General features: G+C 35.2%; 1 protein-coding gene across 1 annotated transcript; it reads left to right on the forward strand.

Moving 5' to 3' along the window:
* Positions 1-2,981: 2,981 nt before the first annotated feature.
* Positions 2,982-6,850, forward strand: HOXC8 (homeobox C8). The gene is made up of 2 exons (XM_075199219.1): positions 2,982-3,968; positions 5,114-6,850. The coding sequence occupies exons 1-2, from the start codon at positions 3,533-3,535 to the stop codon at positions 5,404-5,406; spliced, it is 729 nt and encodes a 242-aa protein (XP_075055320.1). The 5' UTR covers positions 2,982-3,532; the 3' UTR covers positions 5,407-6,850.
* Positions 6,851-13,049: the final 6,199 nt, after the last annotated feature.

Below are 13,049 nucleotides of genomic sequence, written 5' to 3' on the forward strand. Positions count from 1 at the left end.
GTGCGTGTGTGCATGTGAGCGTGTGTGTGTGTTCTACAAATGGCTATGGTTAATACGCACACTACGTCTATAGTCTCACTACAACAAAGACTATGTTTTATTGTAGGACTGCATTCTAAATTCCACAAACCTATAGTTGGGTTCAGTATATTTTCAGCTTACTATTGGCGTTATATATGTATATATATATATATATATATATATATATATATATATATATATATATATATATATATATATATATATATATATGCCTAAACAACAGCATGGCAGTATTATTTATCCATTCACATATATTTTGATATATTTACATACCTGTTTATACATAATAAACAAAAACACACAGAAGATAAAGAGATAGATAGATGGATAGATGTGTGTGTTCTATATGCATATAGTCTGTGTGTTTTTGTTGATTATATGTATATATGTATAGATTATTATATTCGCTACACTGTAAGCATATTACAGAAGCACACAGCATATATTTTAGCTGCACTCATTAATTAGGGTGTCCTAATGTAATTTGTACAAAGTATTTGTATCTGTTACAGCTGAATACTTAATAGTAAATAAACAATGAAGCTAATAGTTTCACTTCCATGTATGGGACATATTTATTTAATCTCATTAATAAAGGTAAAGGGCATGGTTAGGGTATAATTAGCAGCGTGGGGGCAATGTTAAATCACCCCTATGAGGTTTATTAAATCAATTAAATAACACCCTTTAAAAACAGGACATATTTTTTTCCCAACTCGTGTTATTTAGCTAGGGAGGATTCGGGGGAACTGGGGGTCTGCTTTACAAACTTTTGACACATGGTGGCACTGTTGCTCAAATTTTAGAGTGCTTTGGTCAATTAGTGTTGCATTGCATCCCATTACACCTTTGGGGCCCTACAAGGCTGTTCGAAAACAAATCAAAACAAATACGCACAACATCCTTCACCCCTGAATGGCGAATTAGCATGTAATACGTATAAGAGTGTTCACAAATTACAAGTGGGTCACCGTGATGATAGGCGAGTCTCCCATCTAACAGTAACATTGTAACAACAGACAACGTGTGGATGGGAGACAGTCAAGTTGGAAATACAGCTAATTAGTGAGTCATTGATCAGTCTATTACACTAAGAACACTTTTCATTCATCTTTGCTTTTGGTCAGAATTTATCTTTAGTACAATAAATACCAAACAGGCTAATGCATCAGAAGTAGACCTGTACCTTGAATTTTGTATAATAATAATAAACAGCAAATTTAATCAGAGTCATAAAGACAGGCATAGTGTGAGCCCTTACCAATATAGAAATAAGCATCTGTAGGGAATGCCATTACCTTTGCTTCCGTAACAGTGATGTAATATAGAGATAAGTTAGATTGATAAATACATAATAAATAATGTGGACGTGGCTCAATGGAAATGAAATACAGATATTTTACCTTTCCAATGAAATCTATATAAAAAAATAGTGATTATATATTTAGGTAATTAAAAATTGAAATAATGTTATCTATCTATCTATCTATATATCTATCTATCATACACATATGTACAGTTTTACATGTTGTAGCTTTTACATAAAATGTAGGAGTTTGAATTACGTGAAAGTAAAGTGTAGACTCCCAATAATAGTTCTTCCTACTGTTCAGATTTATGATAATGCTATCAATCAAGCAGGCAGACATAACGTTTCACCTTCAAAAATACAATACATATACCCTGTGTAGATACATACAATACCCACGAACAGGGTGACCACGTGTAAGTGTAAGCAAATCAAATCACGATCTTTCGGGATCGCTCCTGAATTCATTTGTATTTTCACATCTCAATAAATAAAAATCGTAGAAAAAAAATCTTTAAGCGTTATAATATATAGATATACATTTGTACATTTCTGTGTACGTCATTTTATGTTAATAATGCAGCACTATGAAGAATACATTTCTATATTGGACGAGGTACACTATATTTTACAGCATCTAAAAATAAATCTATAAATAAATCTAGTTTTATTTAAAACAGCTGCACGTGGTGTCAGTAGGTTCAAGTCAAATGTATTGTAATATTGCATACCAGTGTTTTTCACAAATAATTCTGACTTCTTTTGGGTGGGGGGCATTGGTGGGCTTTGAATGAGGGACTGGGCTGGGTATGATTTCCTAGTTTTGGTTTAGTGCAGTCATAAAATCCTGTCTTTTCAATAGGAGATTCTCAATGGCTGGTAACATGTAACGTCTAAACTATAAAATCCTACCCTAAAACTGACTGCTTACAAAAGCCCAATACTAGCAGATGGGGGATAAGAGGATTTAGGATATAGCTTTAGTCTCTAATTGTATCTCACGTGATTTTGTTTTTGTTTTTTTTCTATCCCCGGATGCAATAAGACCACAATTAAAGCATTCTCATTTCCCATTATCTGTTACCCCTATTTTTCTTAACTGCAATATACAAATATATTCCTTAATGAACTAAGCATCTACTTGTCCCATTCACTCTTCATACAATTTAGGATGTTAATTCCTGGTTGAATTTAGTTACTCAAATCCTGTCACAAGACTTTTAAAATAAGCACAAGCAGTATGCATTAGTGAGACATTAAAATAAGTGCTGCAGTTCCCTGTGACTTGTGCACCTCCTCTGTCTATAACACTTTTATTTCAGCTTAACGTGCTTTTACCAAGACATTAAAATGTTTTCTTAATTCCAATAGGACGCCAACTAGCAAGAGAAGCGCATGATAGACGTAAGAGGGGGAGCTGGGAGGCGAGTGACGTAACACCGGGCTAGTTAGCCGTATCTTTCTTGATAAAGCAAAATAGGCACTTTTCAAAAAAGGGGGATATCTCTCTCTACACATCTACTCATGTACTTATCACCCAACACAACCGTGCCCTAAATATTTTACCTGTTGAGGTAACCTAGGTTGACCCCACGGCGCATGTATTTTTCCCACATCAGTGAAGAGGCTGGCTTGGAAAAAAGGAGCACCTAAAGATATTAATGCGCACCTTTCATAACCCTCCCTCATTCATTTGATATTTTTTTTCTGAAGGCTGGTTTTTCACGACCATCCGATACCCCCAAATCCTTGTCATTTCTTTCTAGCCTGTCTTGCAGGAGAGGATTGATGGATACAAATCGCGTGTGAAAGCTTCACCAGCGGGATTTTAAGGAATTTGCCTGTGGTGTTAAGGGAAGGAACAGTATAGAGAAACTGACAGAGAGCTCTACCTACCGACTGATACAAGAGAATCCAACCAGCTCAGAGACTTAACCAGCCACACATTCAGGCACTATGAGACGTCTGTGAGAGCCTCCAAATAACCCCCCCTCTGATTACAAAAAAAAAATCCCCCTCACAAACAAAAACAGGACCTTAAGACAAGCCCAGGGGACAGTCTTTCATTGATCTCCCCCAGAATTAAAGACTGCGTTTTTTTGTATTGTTTTACTTTACTGTTTTTATCTATTTTTATTAGTAAGGAGGGGGGTGCTGCATTCTGTCTTTAATGCAAGAGCCATGAGTTCCTATTTTGTAAACCCTCTTTTCTCCAAGTACAAAGGCGGCGAGTCCTTGGAACCAACTTACTACGACTGTCGATTTCCACAAAGTGTCAGTAGGAGTCACGCTTTGGTGTATGGTCCGGGTACGACGGCTCCAGGCTTCCAGCATCCGTCTCACCATGTCCAGGAGTTCTTCCATCACGGCACCTCCAGCATCTCCAATACTGGCTACCAGCAGAATCCATGCGCCCTGACGTGCCACGGAGACGCGTCTAAGTTTTATGGATACGAAGCCCTTCCAAGGCAGTCCCTTTATGGTGCCCAGCAAGAGACGAGCGTGGTGCAGTACTCCGACTGTAAATCGTCCTCTAACACTAGCACTAGCGAAGGACAAGGCCATTTAAATCAAAATTCGTCTCCTAGTCTTATGTTTCCATGGATGAGACCACACGGTTAGGACATTTCCTTATCATACTATGTTTTGTACATTGTGTCTTGTTATTGTGTTTGTCTGCACGCTTTTGTCTTACAGAATAATAAAACATTAGCCCAGATTGTTCTAAATGTAGTCTGGGAAGAGAACTGCAATCACACCTAATTTTTATTGCATAGGAAAAAAGCTTTTCTGGTCATTCCACAAGTCAGCTGTTACTTTCACAAAATAGCAAGGATCAAGGTATTTTAAGTGCAGATCTTTTGAACTCACAATGAACTAAGTTATTTTTATTGCCTGCCTTGAGGAAAACAGCACACAGCTCCCACGAGGTTATTTGCTTGGTGTTAGAGCAGATCTCCTTCATAAAACCATATAGTTTATCTTAATTGCTTGCAAGTTAAAAGAAGAGAAAATGCTGTATTTACAAAGTAAGTTTAAATGTACATATATCCTGTAACTTCATTCAACTAATTTTCCTAGTGCGATGATTGCAGATTAGCTAAGGATACACAGCCTGTGGTAATAATCATAACTCTCTTTTCTTGACTATATTTTTTCAAGGCCGTTTACAAATCATTTGTATATATCAAAATAGTAGTTTTGCTATATGGTACATCATTGTCACCGATTGAAATAATGTTCTTCAAAAAGTTGCTTATTTCACTAGTAGAAAAAGCTGATTGCAAAACTGTTTTAAAGTTACCGCCTTTATAGTCATGATTTATTATACCTTAACATACTGATACATGAAAGTTACAGTCCACTGTTTTGTTTTTTTTGCTTTGTAAAGTGTTAAAGCGAAGGGCTAATGCTTCATTACATACCCTATGTACTCTATTCTTTTGTTCTACATTGCTGTCTTATATTATTATTATTATATTTGTTTTTGTTTTTTTTTATTACTTTATTGATTTTAGAAATAAGTCTAAACGATCTAAGGAAAGTCATAGTTAGTTTAATTGTAGCAAACTGGAGATCAAAACTGACTTTCAAATGATTTTAATTCAGCACCCACTGAGTGTAAGGTTTTAATTTATTTCATGTGTTTTGGAGGCTCTCATGAGTGGACCAGGCTGACCCCACGTGCATTTGAGGGTTTTATTCAGAGCTGATCCTGGAAGTGGTAAGCAGTAATGGCTGTGTTTTGTTTTTGCTACCCAGCCCCCGGAAGACGCAGTGGAAGGCAGACGTACAGCCGGTATCAGACACTAGAGCTCGAGAAGGAATTCCTGTTCAACCCCTACTTGACGCGGAAACGACGGATCGAGGTCTCCCACGCCCTGGGACTGACTGAGAGGCAGGTCAAAATCTGGTTTCAAAACAGGAGGATGAAATGGAAAAAGGAAAATAACAAAGATAAACTCCCTGGCTCTAGAGAAGAAGAGAAGACAGAGGAAGAAGCGAACGATGAAGAAGAGAAAGAAGAGGAGGAGAAGGAGGAAACGAAGGAGTGAATGGTCTGAGTGTGAGTGAATGAGTGTCTCTGTGGGTGAATAGGGATGACTGTGTGTGAATGTGCTCAATTCCTCCTAAAAACTCTCGTTTTATGGTACATATAAAACTGAGACGTTTATGATGCTTATTTGAACTGGGGGGTACAACATTAACTACCTGTCACAATTTCCAGCCTTCATCTTCTGGTCAGGACTTCCCTTTGCATTTTGCTGTGGTTTGTGTGGGAAAGGGGGCATTTGCATTACTTTCTTATTTATGTCCTTCCAGTCCTGAGAAATAGGCTAATAACTTATACACACGTGAAGGAAGCATACAGGCTTTACTAGTATGATTTCCAACAGACTGACATTTCTTTCAGCCAGAATAGTATTAATTCCTTTTTATGTGAAATAAAACTACCTATTTCCTTGGTTAGAGGCGCATTGTTTGGTGGCCTCATAATGTAACCTGTGTTTATTTAGATTTATGTATTCATATATGGGGGGGGGGGGCAATGCATACCATTATATGTTCATTTGATTTTATAGTTATTATGGTTTTGTCCTTGTTTCCTATAATGCAGTCCATATAGCTCTGTATGACTCTGTAGCTGTCAAACTCAAATGTCAGCAGCACGGATTGATCCTAAATTGTTTGGAAGCAGAATGTGTGCACATGGCTCATCGTAAGCAACAGCAACGAATTTAAATATATAGCTTCTATGACAGGCCACAACACTTGCGAGATAATTCTCTTATTTATCTTCCATCTTGTTATTTTATGGGTTTAACATTGCTGTGTGAGCACTTAAATCCTCCATTTACTACCTAAAGGGATCAGGCAATAACTATCCTACTTATAACACATGTGGGATATATTTATATGTATATATATATATATATCCCAGACAGTACATGGTCAAACTCGCAGTGATGCCCACAATGCAAGCTACTGAGTAGCTAATGCAAACTGAGACTTGCAATGTACCTTATAACTACCTACAGAAGGATATATGCTATCGGGAAGTATTTGTAATGCATTTTTATGTTGTTTCTTGCTGCTTTTATCCCAACAACTGAAACTGCCTAGATGGACGCACATTTTTTGTGTTTCTTTTATTGTGCTTTTAAAGTAGTTTAGGACTAAATTGCACTGAATGTAAAGTTACCTATTTGTCTTGACCTTATCTGTTACCGCAAGAGCTTAAGGTATTAAAAAAAAAACAACAAAAGAAAAAAAAATAAAAGCATAAAAAGTAAAAAAAAAGATAAATAAAATGGTCTTTGTTTTATTTCTGTATCAGCCTAGTTAAGCGTGTTCAACCTATGAATGTAGCAGATGAACCATGAACCTGTTCCTGGACAAAATGACATTTGTATTGTATACGTGATACATTCAATGACGATGATATTATAATAATAATAATAATAAAAAAGGAATAATAAACATGATTTTAAAATGATAGTCTCTTGTTTATTACATACTTTTCTGCATGCAGCCACTTCACATAGTGTTATTTTGGTGTCAAGGTTTAAATAAAGCTTAGAATGTTTGGATATCAAAGTAGTAATATGACAGTCTAAAAAAAAACTTCTGTCTGTGAGATTGAAGTGTGATCGTTCAATTTATGGTTGCAGATTAGGGTCAATTTAAAATAATCCTTATTGATCACCGCTGCAGATCACGGATGTCTAGACACTTATTTGCCACACAATAGTGTTTACAAATATTAAATACAGTTTGACACAAGTTTCAGATGTAAGTAGGCTTTTGCAAAAATATGATTCCCTTGCTCTTAGACAGGTTTATTATAGCCTATCATATGTATCCATTCTTTTCATTGCACCAATATACTACATTTTTCCAGAGAAACTAATTTTTTTATGAATACAATCGTGAGTAAGCCAGATAAACTTTGAGATTGTTCCACTACTATTTATCATTTTCTATATTTCCGCCTGATAGAAGGACGGTAGCTCTAATATTAAGGTTGATAGGTATAAGGTGAAATGGAGAATCACTGCGATACTTACATTATTGGGTTGTTGTAGTTATCGCTGTCATTATTATGTGGTGCGATAATGGTGTTTCACATGTAAGGAAGTATTTTATAAGGAAACGTTTCAATAGGTTCTAACTTACACCCTGGTATATAAAGAAAACTAAAGCTACTTTGTGGGTGTGGAGTATTAGAGTATGCAGGTATGTTAATATCTAGCAGGTAGGTGTACTTCTTCATGTGTAAAGTTAAAGGACCTGTACCAGCATCCTGAAGTCGTCTCTACACAAAATAGCTCCCATGTGTTAAAGCAATAACTGCAGGAAAATAAAACCATAAAACAGCTCCCAAAAGCTGCAGCAAATGTACACCCAGGCGACAGTCATTTCCTGAGTATGTGCCGGGCATATGGGCACTAAACAAGGGAGACCCGCTTAGATGAGGGGATTTTCACAACACTGCTTTCCTCATTGTACCTGAAGGTGACACTCAGTTTACACCTCCAGAACTGTCTAAGTGCGATTCATTTCCACCCCAGACAGCACCAAGGGCTAATGGTAGAGGCAGTAAACAGCAATGACTGGGACTGATGCAACTGAGTATAAAGAACTTCCCCTTTTAAGGTAAATGCTACAGTGTGAAAGTTGACTGTGGTTATTGTATGCATTATGTATATATATATATATATATATATATATATATATATATATATATATATATACACATATACATACAGATGGAGAGAGGAAGTAAGAGTATATAGAGCCAGAGAGAATGAGAAAATGTTATGCAATAAAGTAATAAAGTGTAAAGAGGGATAAGAGAGAGAAAGAGAGAGCGAGAGAGAGAGAGGGGGAAATAGAGAGAGAGAGGGCAAGAGAGAGAGATAGGGAAAGAGAGAGATAAAGGGGTAAAGAGAGAGAGAGGGAAAGAGAGAGAGAGAGAGAGTGAGAGAGAGGGGGAAAGAGAGAGAGGGGGCAAGAGAGAGAGAGAGGGAAAGAGAGAGAGGGGAAAAGAGAAAGAGAGGGAAAGAGAGAGAGAGGGAAAGAGAGAGAGAGAGAGAGAGAGTGAGGGATGTTATGTTAGTAATGTGTTATTGAATTCAGTTAGAGCGTATATATATATATATATATATATATATATATATATATATATGTGTATATATATATATATATATATATATATATATATATATATAATAAACCCACTTACTCAATCTGTGCACTTACATTTTTTTATTTCTTCTCATTCACTCTCTCTCTCACCCCCTTTCTCTCTCACCCCCTTTCTCTCTCTACCTGTCCCTTTCTCTCTCTACGTCCCTCGCATCCTTACTCTCGTCTGCTTGGTCTTCTGTTTGTCGTGTTCATCATGTACCTGTTTAACATTAGTTTAATTGAAACCTAAACTTAATATTGTAATAAGCTCACGGGCACCAATACATGTTCATACAGTAGAATAAAGTATCAGCGAATATATTCCTTATGTAGGACTTGCACTAATTATCATATCCTAGACATGCGACTCAAAATAAAATGTATATGGTCCATGTTAAGGCGCTAAACTCTGCCAGATCATTTATTCTATAATAGATGATGATACAGTTATTGCTGATTCCACTTGGTGTTTATGCTGAAGTCAACAGCCCCAAACTCCAATTTTCTGAGGAAGACAAGATTCCGTTTTATGTGATTAAATCATTATATCATCTGAAATGTGTTATGGGGAGGAACGCTCTTACTGGGTAAAAAAAAAAAAAAGTAATTTGGGGATGATATGCCCGTTCACAGAGGCCTTTGCAAAATGATCATTGCTGCCTATATATGACTTGAAATGGACGCACTTACACGCCTGAAAGAGACGATAGAAATTCTATCAACACTTTCTTTTATTAACCAATCAACTTTCCTCATTTAGGAAAAGGCAACTATAACTCATCTAAAAGCTGAGCAAGAACATATTGCTCATTTTAATTTAACGTATCACTCCAAAGAAGGAAACATATACATTATAATGAAGTCATGAAAAAGAACCAAATTTTGATGACATGATGCTCGAAAAAAATAAATAAAAAATACTGCAGGGTGTAAATATACCAAACTTTCTAAAAGTAAATATGAAATAGCGACAAAAAAAGTAAAGTAGAATATATAAAAATGAAAAAATTACCCATTGAAAAGTTTTCCTGTGCAGGGACCTGGAATCCGGTTCATCAGTAACAAGTGATGTTGGACAAGAGGATTGTTCTGCTGTTCTTTGGTTGGACCCTAGTCCCAATTTATATGACTTAAAATTGAGGGTTTAATTGTACACACAACACGTCCAGTTCTTATGTGTATATAATATTCTGAATTTATCTTTGCGTGCCTATAACTTAACATGTCTCATGATATACAATAGTTTTTTAATGTTGTTGTTGATTTTTTGATCATTGGTATTTAACGCCACAACTCGAGATATCGCTGCAAATGCTGTTTATAAATGAAGACGTATATCTAAATAGATGCAGCACTTATGGCTGTTATTAGGGAATAAAACGAGGGAAGATTTCGTTTCTAGTCTATCTTTGTTAAGTTCAGCAAGAAAAAGAAGTGTGCTTTGTAGACATGAAAGCTGTTCTAGCTTCAGAACTCTTCCTCTCGTCGTAACTTTTAACTACCTGTTATAAAATTTATTGGTGGTTTGTAAAACAAGTATAAAAGCCATTGCCTTCATCCGGTTGTAAGGCAGCCATGCCATTGTTCGGTGTGAGATAGGAAAAAAAGACATCAACAACTTTCATTTCACACGAAAATAAAGTCTATTGAAGTAATTTAGAGATTTTCTTACATTTTGCGCGTTAAGAAAAAACTCCATTCAATTTATTAATAAAGAAATAAAGACATTCGCAAGGAAACTGAGCATCAGCAACATTATATAGATACGGAAAACACATTGGGATTCAATATGAGCAAAGAAAACGATGTTACGCATTGAAATTGCATTTATGTTACATAATCAAATGATAGAAACCACCACAGCCAAACAAAGCAAAACAAGAAGTAATAAGTAAAATACATGCTCAGAACTAGAGCCAGAATCTTTGGGGTTTCATTGGGGGAAGACAGAAACAAAAAAGTATTGAGCTCATCAGAAATATAAATTAATGGTAATTAAATAGGAATATGTTGATATTCTGGTGCTAGTGATTAGACAGGACCAGGAAAGACAGGGCAGGGTGTAATTCCATATCGTCAGGATTATTACTGGGATCATCCTGAGAGCTATAACACTTCTGTAAATGTGTTAAGGGCTCCCAAATAATAATGTGCAATTACTTATTAATTATCAAAACGCCATCCAGCTGTACTATTGTACAATCTACTTAGATGTCACCCTTTGAACAGGTCCGGATACACATATGTATAGCTCATATAAGTAAAAAGCGAAGACGAATATATATATATATATATATATATATATATATATATATATATACATATATATATATATATATATATATATATATATTGGGTGTGTATTCACAAGTATGTATATATATATATATATATATATATATATATATATGTATATATATATATATATATATATATATATATATATATATATGTATATATATATATATATATATATTTATATATATATATTTATATATATATATTTATATCATATAACATATGTTATATAGATAGATGGAAAGATAGATAGATATATAGTTAGATAGATACAGATAGACATTCATCTGCTAGGGTGTGTTGTGTATGTGAGAGTGTTGATGTATATATATATATATATATATATATATATATATATATATATATATATATGGATAGGCATCTCCCAGCTTGTCTTGGGTGTGGGATGTGTTGTGTATGTGAGTGTGTTGATGTATATATATATATATATATATATATATATATGGATAGGCATCTCTCAGCTTGTCTTGGGTGTGGGATGTGTTGTGCATGTGAGTGTGTTGTTGAGACTTTGCGTTAAATTTTTCGTGGCACTTAATTTTTTCAGGCCCATTTTTTAAAAAAACTCCAGCTATTTTTTAATTATCATGTTACTATTCTCCTTAAGCACTAGATACACACCTTGCATGATACTTACCTACAAGATAAAAACGATTTCAGGATTTGCTAAAATATAATTTCTTGTGCAATATAGAAATTCGCAGAAAAAGATCTGGCAGTCTGTCTATAGCTTTTATATATATATATATATATATATATATATATATATATATATGTATATATATATATATATATGTATATATATATATATATATATTTATTTTTTTTTTTCATCCTATAGAGCGTCAAATAATATTCAACATCTCTGAATTAAGACACATATAAAACTATATATCTATGTGTTTATCTACCTGTCTATGTTGGCTGTGTGTACACAATATAACATCACATTACAATTGTTTATTGATACACAATCACTACAAGCGCTAGTTCGATTTCTGATCAGAAGTCTTGTTTGTTCCCCAGTATTTGCTAAACAGGCCTTAACAGAAATGTTTTGGACTGTCTAAGAAATGTACCTTGCGCTAGCTCAGTTTTTTTTTTATTCTCAGTAGTATAACACTCTCAGGATTAATTTGTAGAAACCCTAATAAGTAGGCAGGTAAAAAAAAATGAAATAATAAAATAATGGATAAATATGGCGTCAAGGAAAGACATTTGCACACGCCACAAAAATGCAGTACATTCTTGGTTGTTTGCAGAAAATTTACAGCTGGGCAATAAAAGTTTACGACTGAATCACAAGTTGGATTGGCCACAGGAAGTCATGTGGACTCTCCATGAACGTGAACTTTTTATTGTGGCTTCTTATACGCAGTGCTCCTTGTTATAACAGTCCACCCAGTGCCAGTGAAAGGGGGATGATCGTATCTGTATTTTTTTATACTTCTATATTTATAGATTTTAAAAATCTAGATATTTATTTTTTTTAAGCCCCGTGGAACTGTTGCTAGCTTGGAGGCATTTTGGAAATAATGAATTTACTGCACCTCTTGGCCGCCTCCCCCTTTTCCACCCCTAGGGGCAAAAGGCACTACATTTCCTTTGGAGCAAGCAAAGAATAAGGAAGCGCCGAGTTGTAAATACCTTTTTATTATTAGTTTTTTTTCCCCCCTCTCAGCACAGTTCTTTGCTTTAGAAAGCTGAAGATCGCTGTGCTTTGTCCCCACCTTATTTTTTTTATTTATTTATTTTTTTTCCCTGTAATATTTTCTTGAAGCGCCACACAGCCTCACCGGATCAGACAGAGGGAGAGAGAGAGAGAGAGGGAGAGAGAGAAAGAGAGAGAGAGAGAGAAGGGGAGAGGGAGACAGAGAGAGACAACGTTGGTAAGTGTTCCCTTATTGGCTAAATTGTCTAACTAATGATCCATAACAATGGGTGGTAAAAGAAATGGATACAGGACATTTTTTTTTATTGCTGATACTTATTATAAACGATATTATTGTGTTAGCAAAGAAGCTGCAGAATTTGGGATGATCCTAGAAAAGTAGTTGTGTGTGTGTTTGTTTTATTCTTGATGTGATGTCACTTGCTGGTTTCATAGCGAAAGTGTTGTGACTTAGGCTGTCGCTTCGTGCTGTCATGTTTCTCTTAATGTAAGTGCTCTGCAAGGTCTCTGGGCCTT

Source organism: Mixophyes fleayi, chromosome 2 (genome assembly GCF_038048845.1).
Source record: "Mixophyes fleayi isolate aMixFle1 chromosome 2, aMixFle1.hap1, whole genome shotgun sequence".
In the NCBI taxonomy this organism is placed as follows: domain Eukaryota; kingdom Metazoa; phylum Chordata; class Amphibia; order Anura; family Limnodynastidae; genus Mixophyes; species Mixophyes fleayi.

Coding starts and splice junctions, on each gene's coding strand:
- HOXC8 (XM_075199219.1), top strand. CDS start 3,533: ATGAGTTCCTATTTTGTAAACCCTCTTTTCTCCAAGTACAAAGGCGGC. Junction 3,969..5,113: donor TCCATGGATGAGACCACACG/GTTAGGACATTT, acceptor TTTGCTACCCAG/CCCCCGGAAGACGCAGTGGA.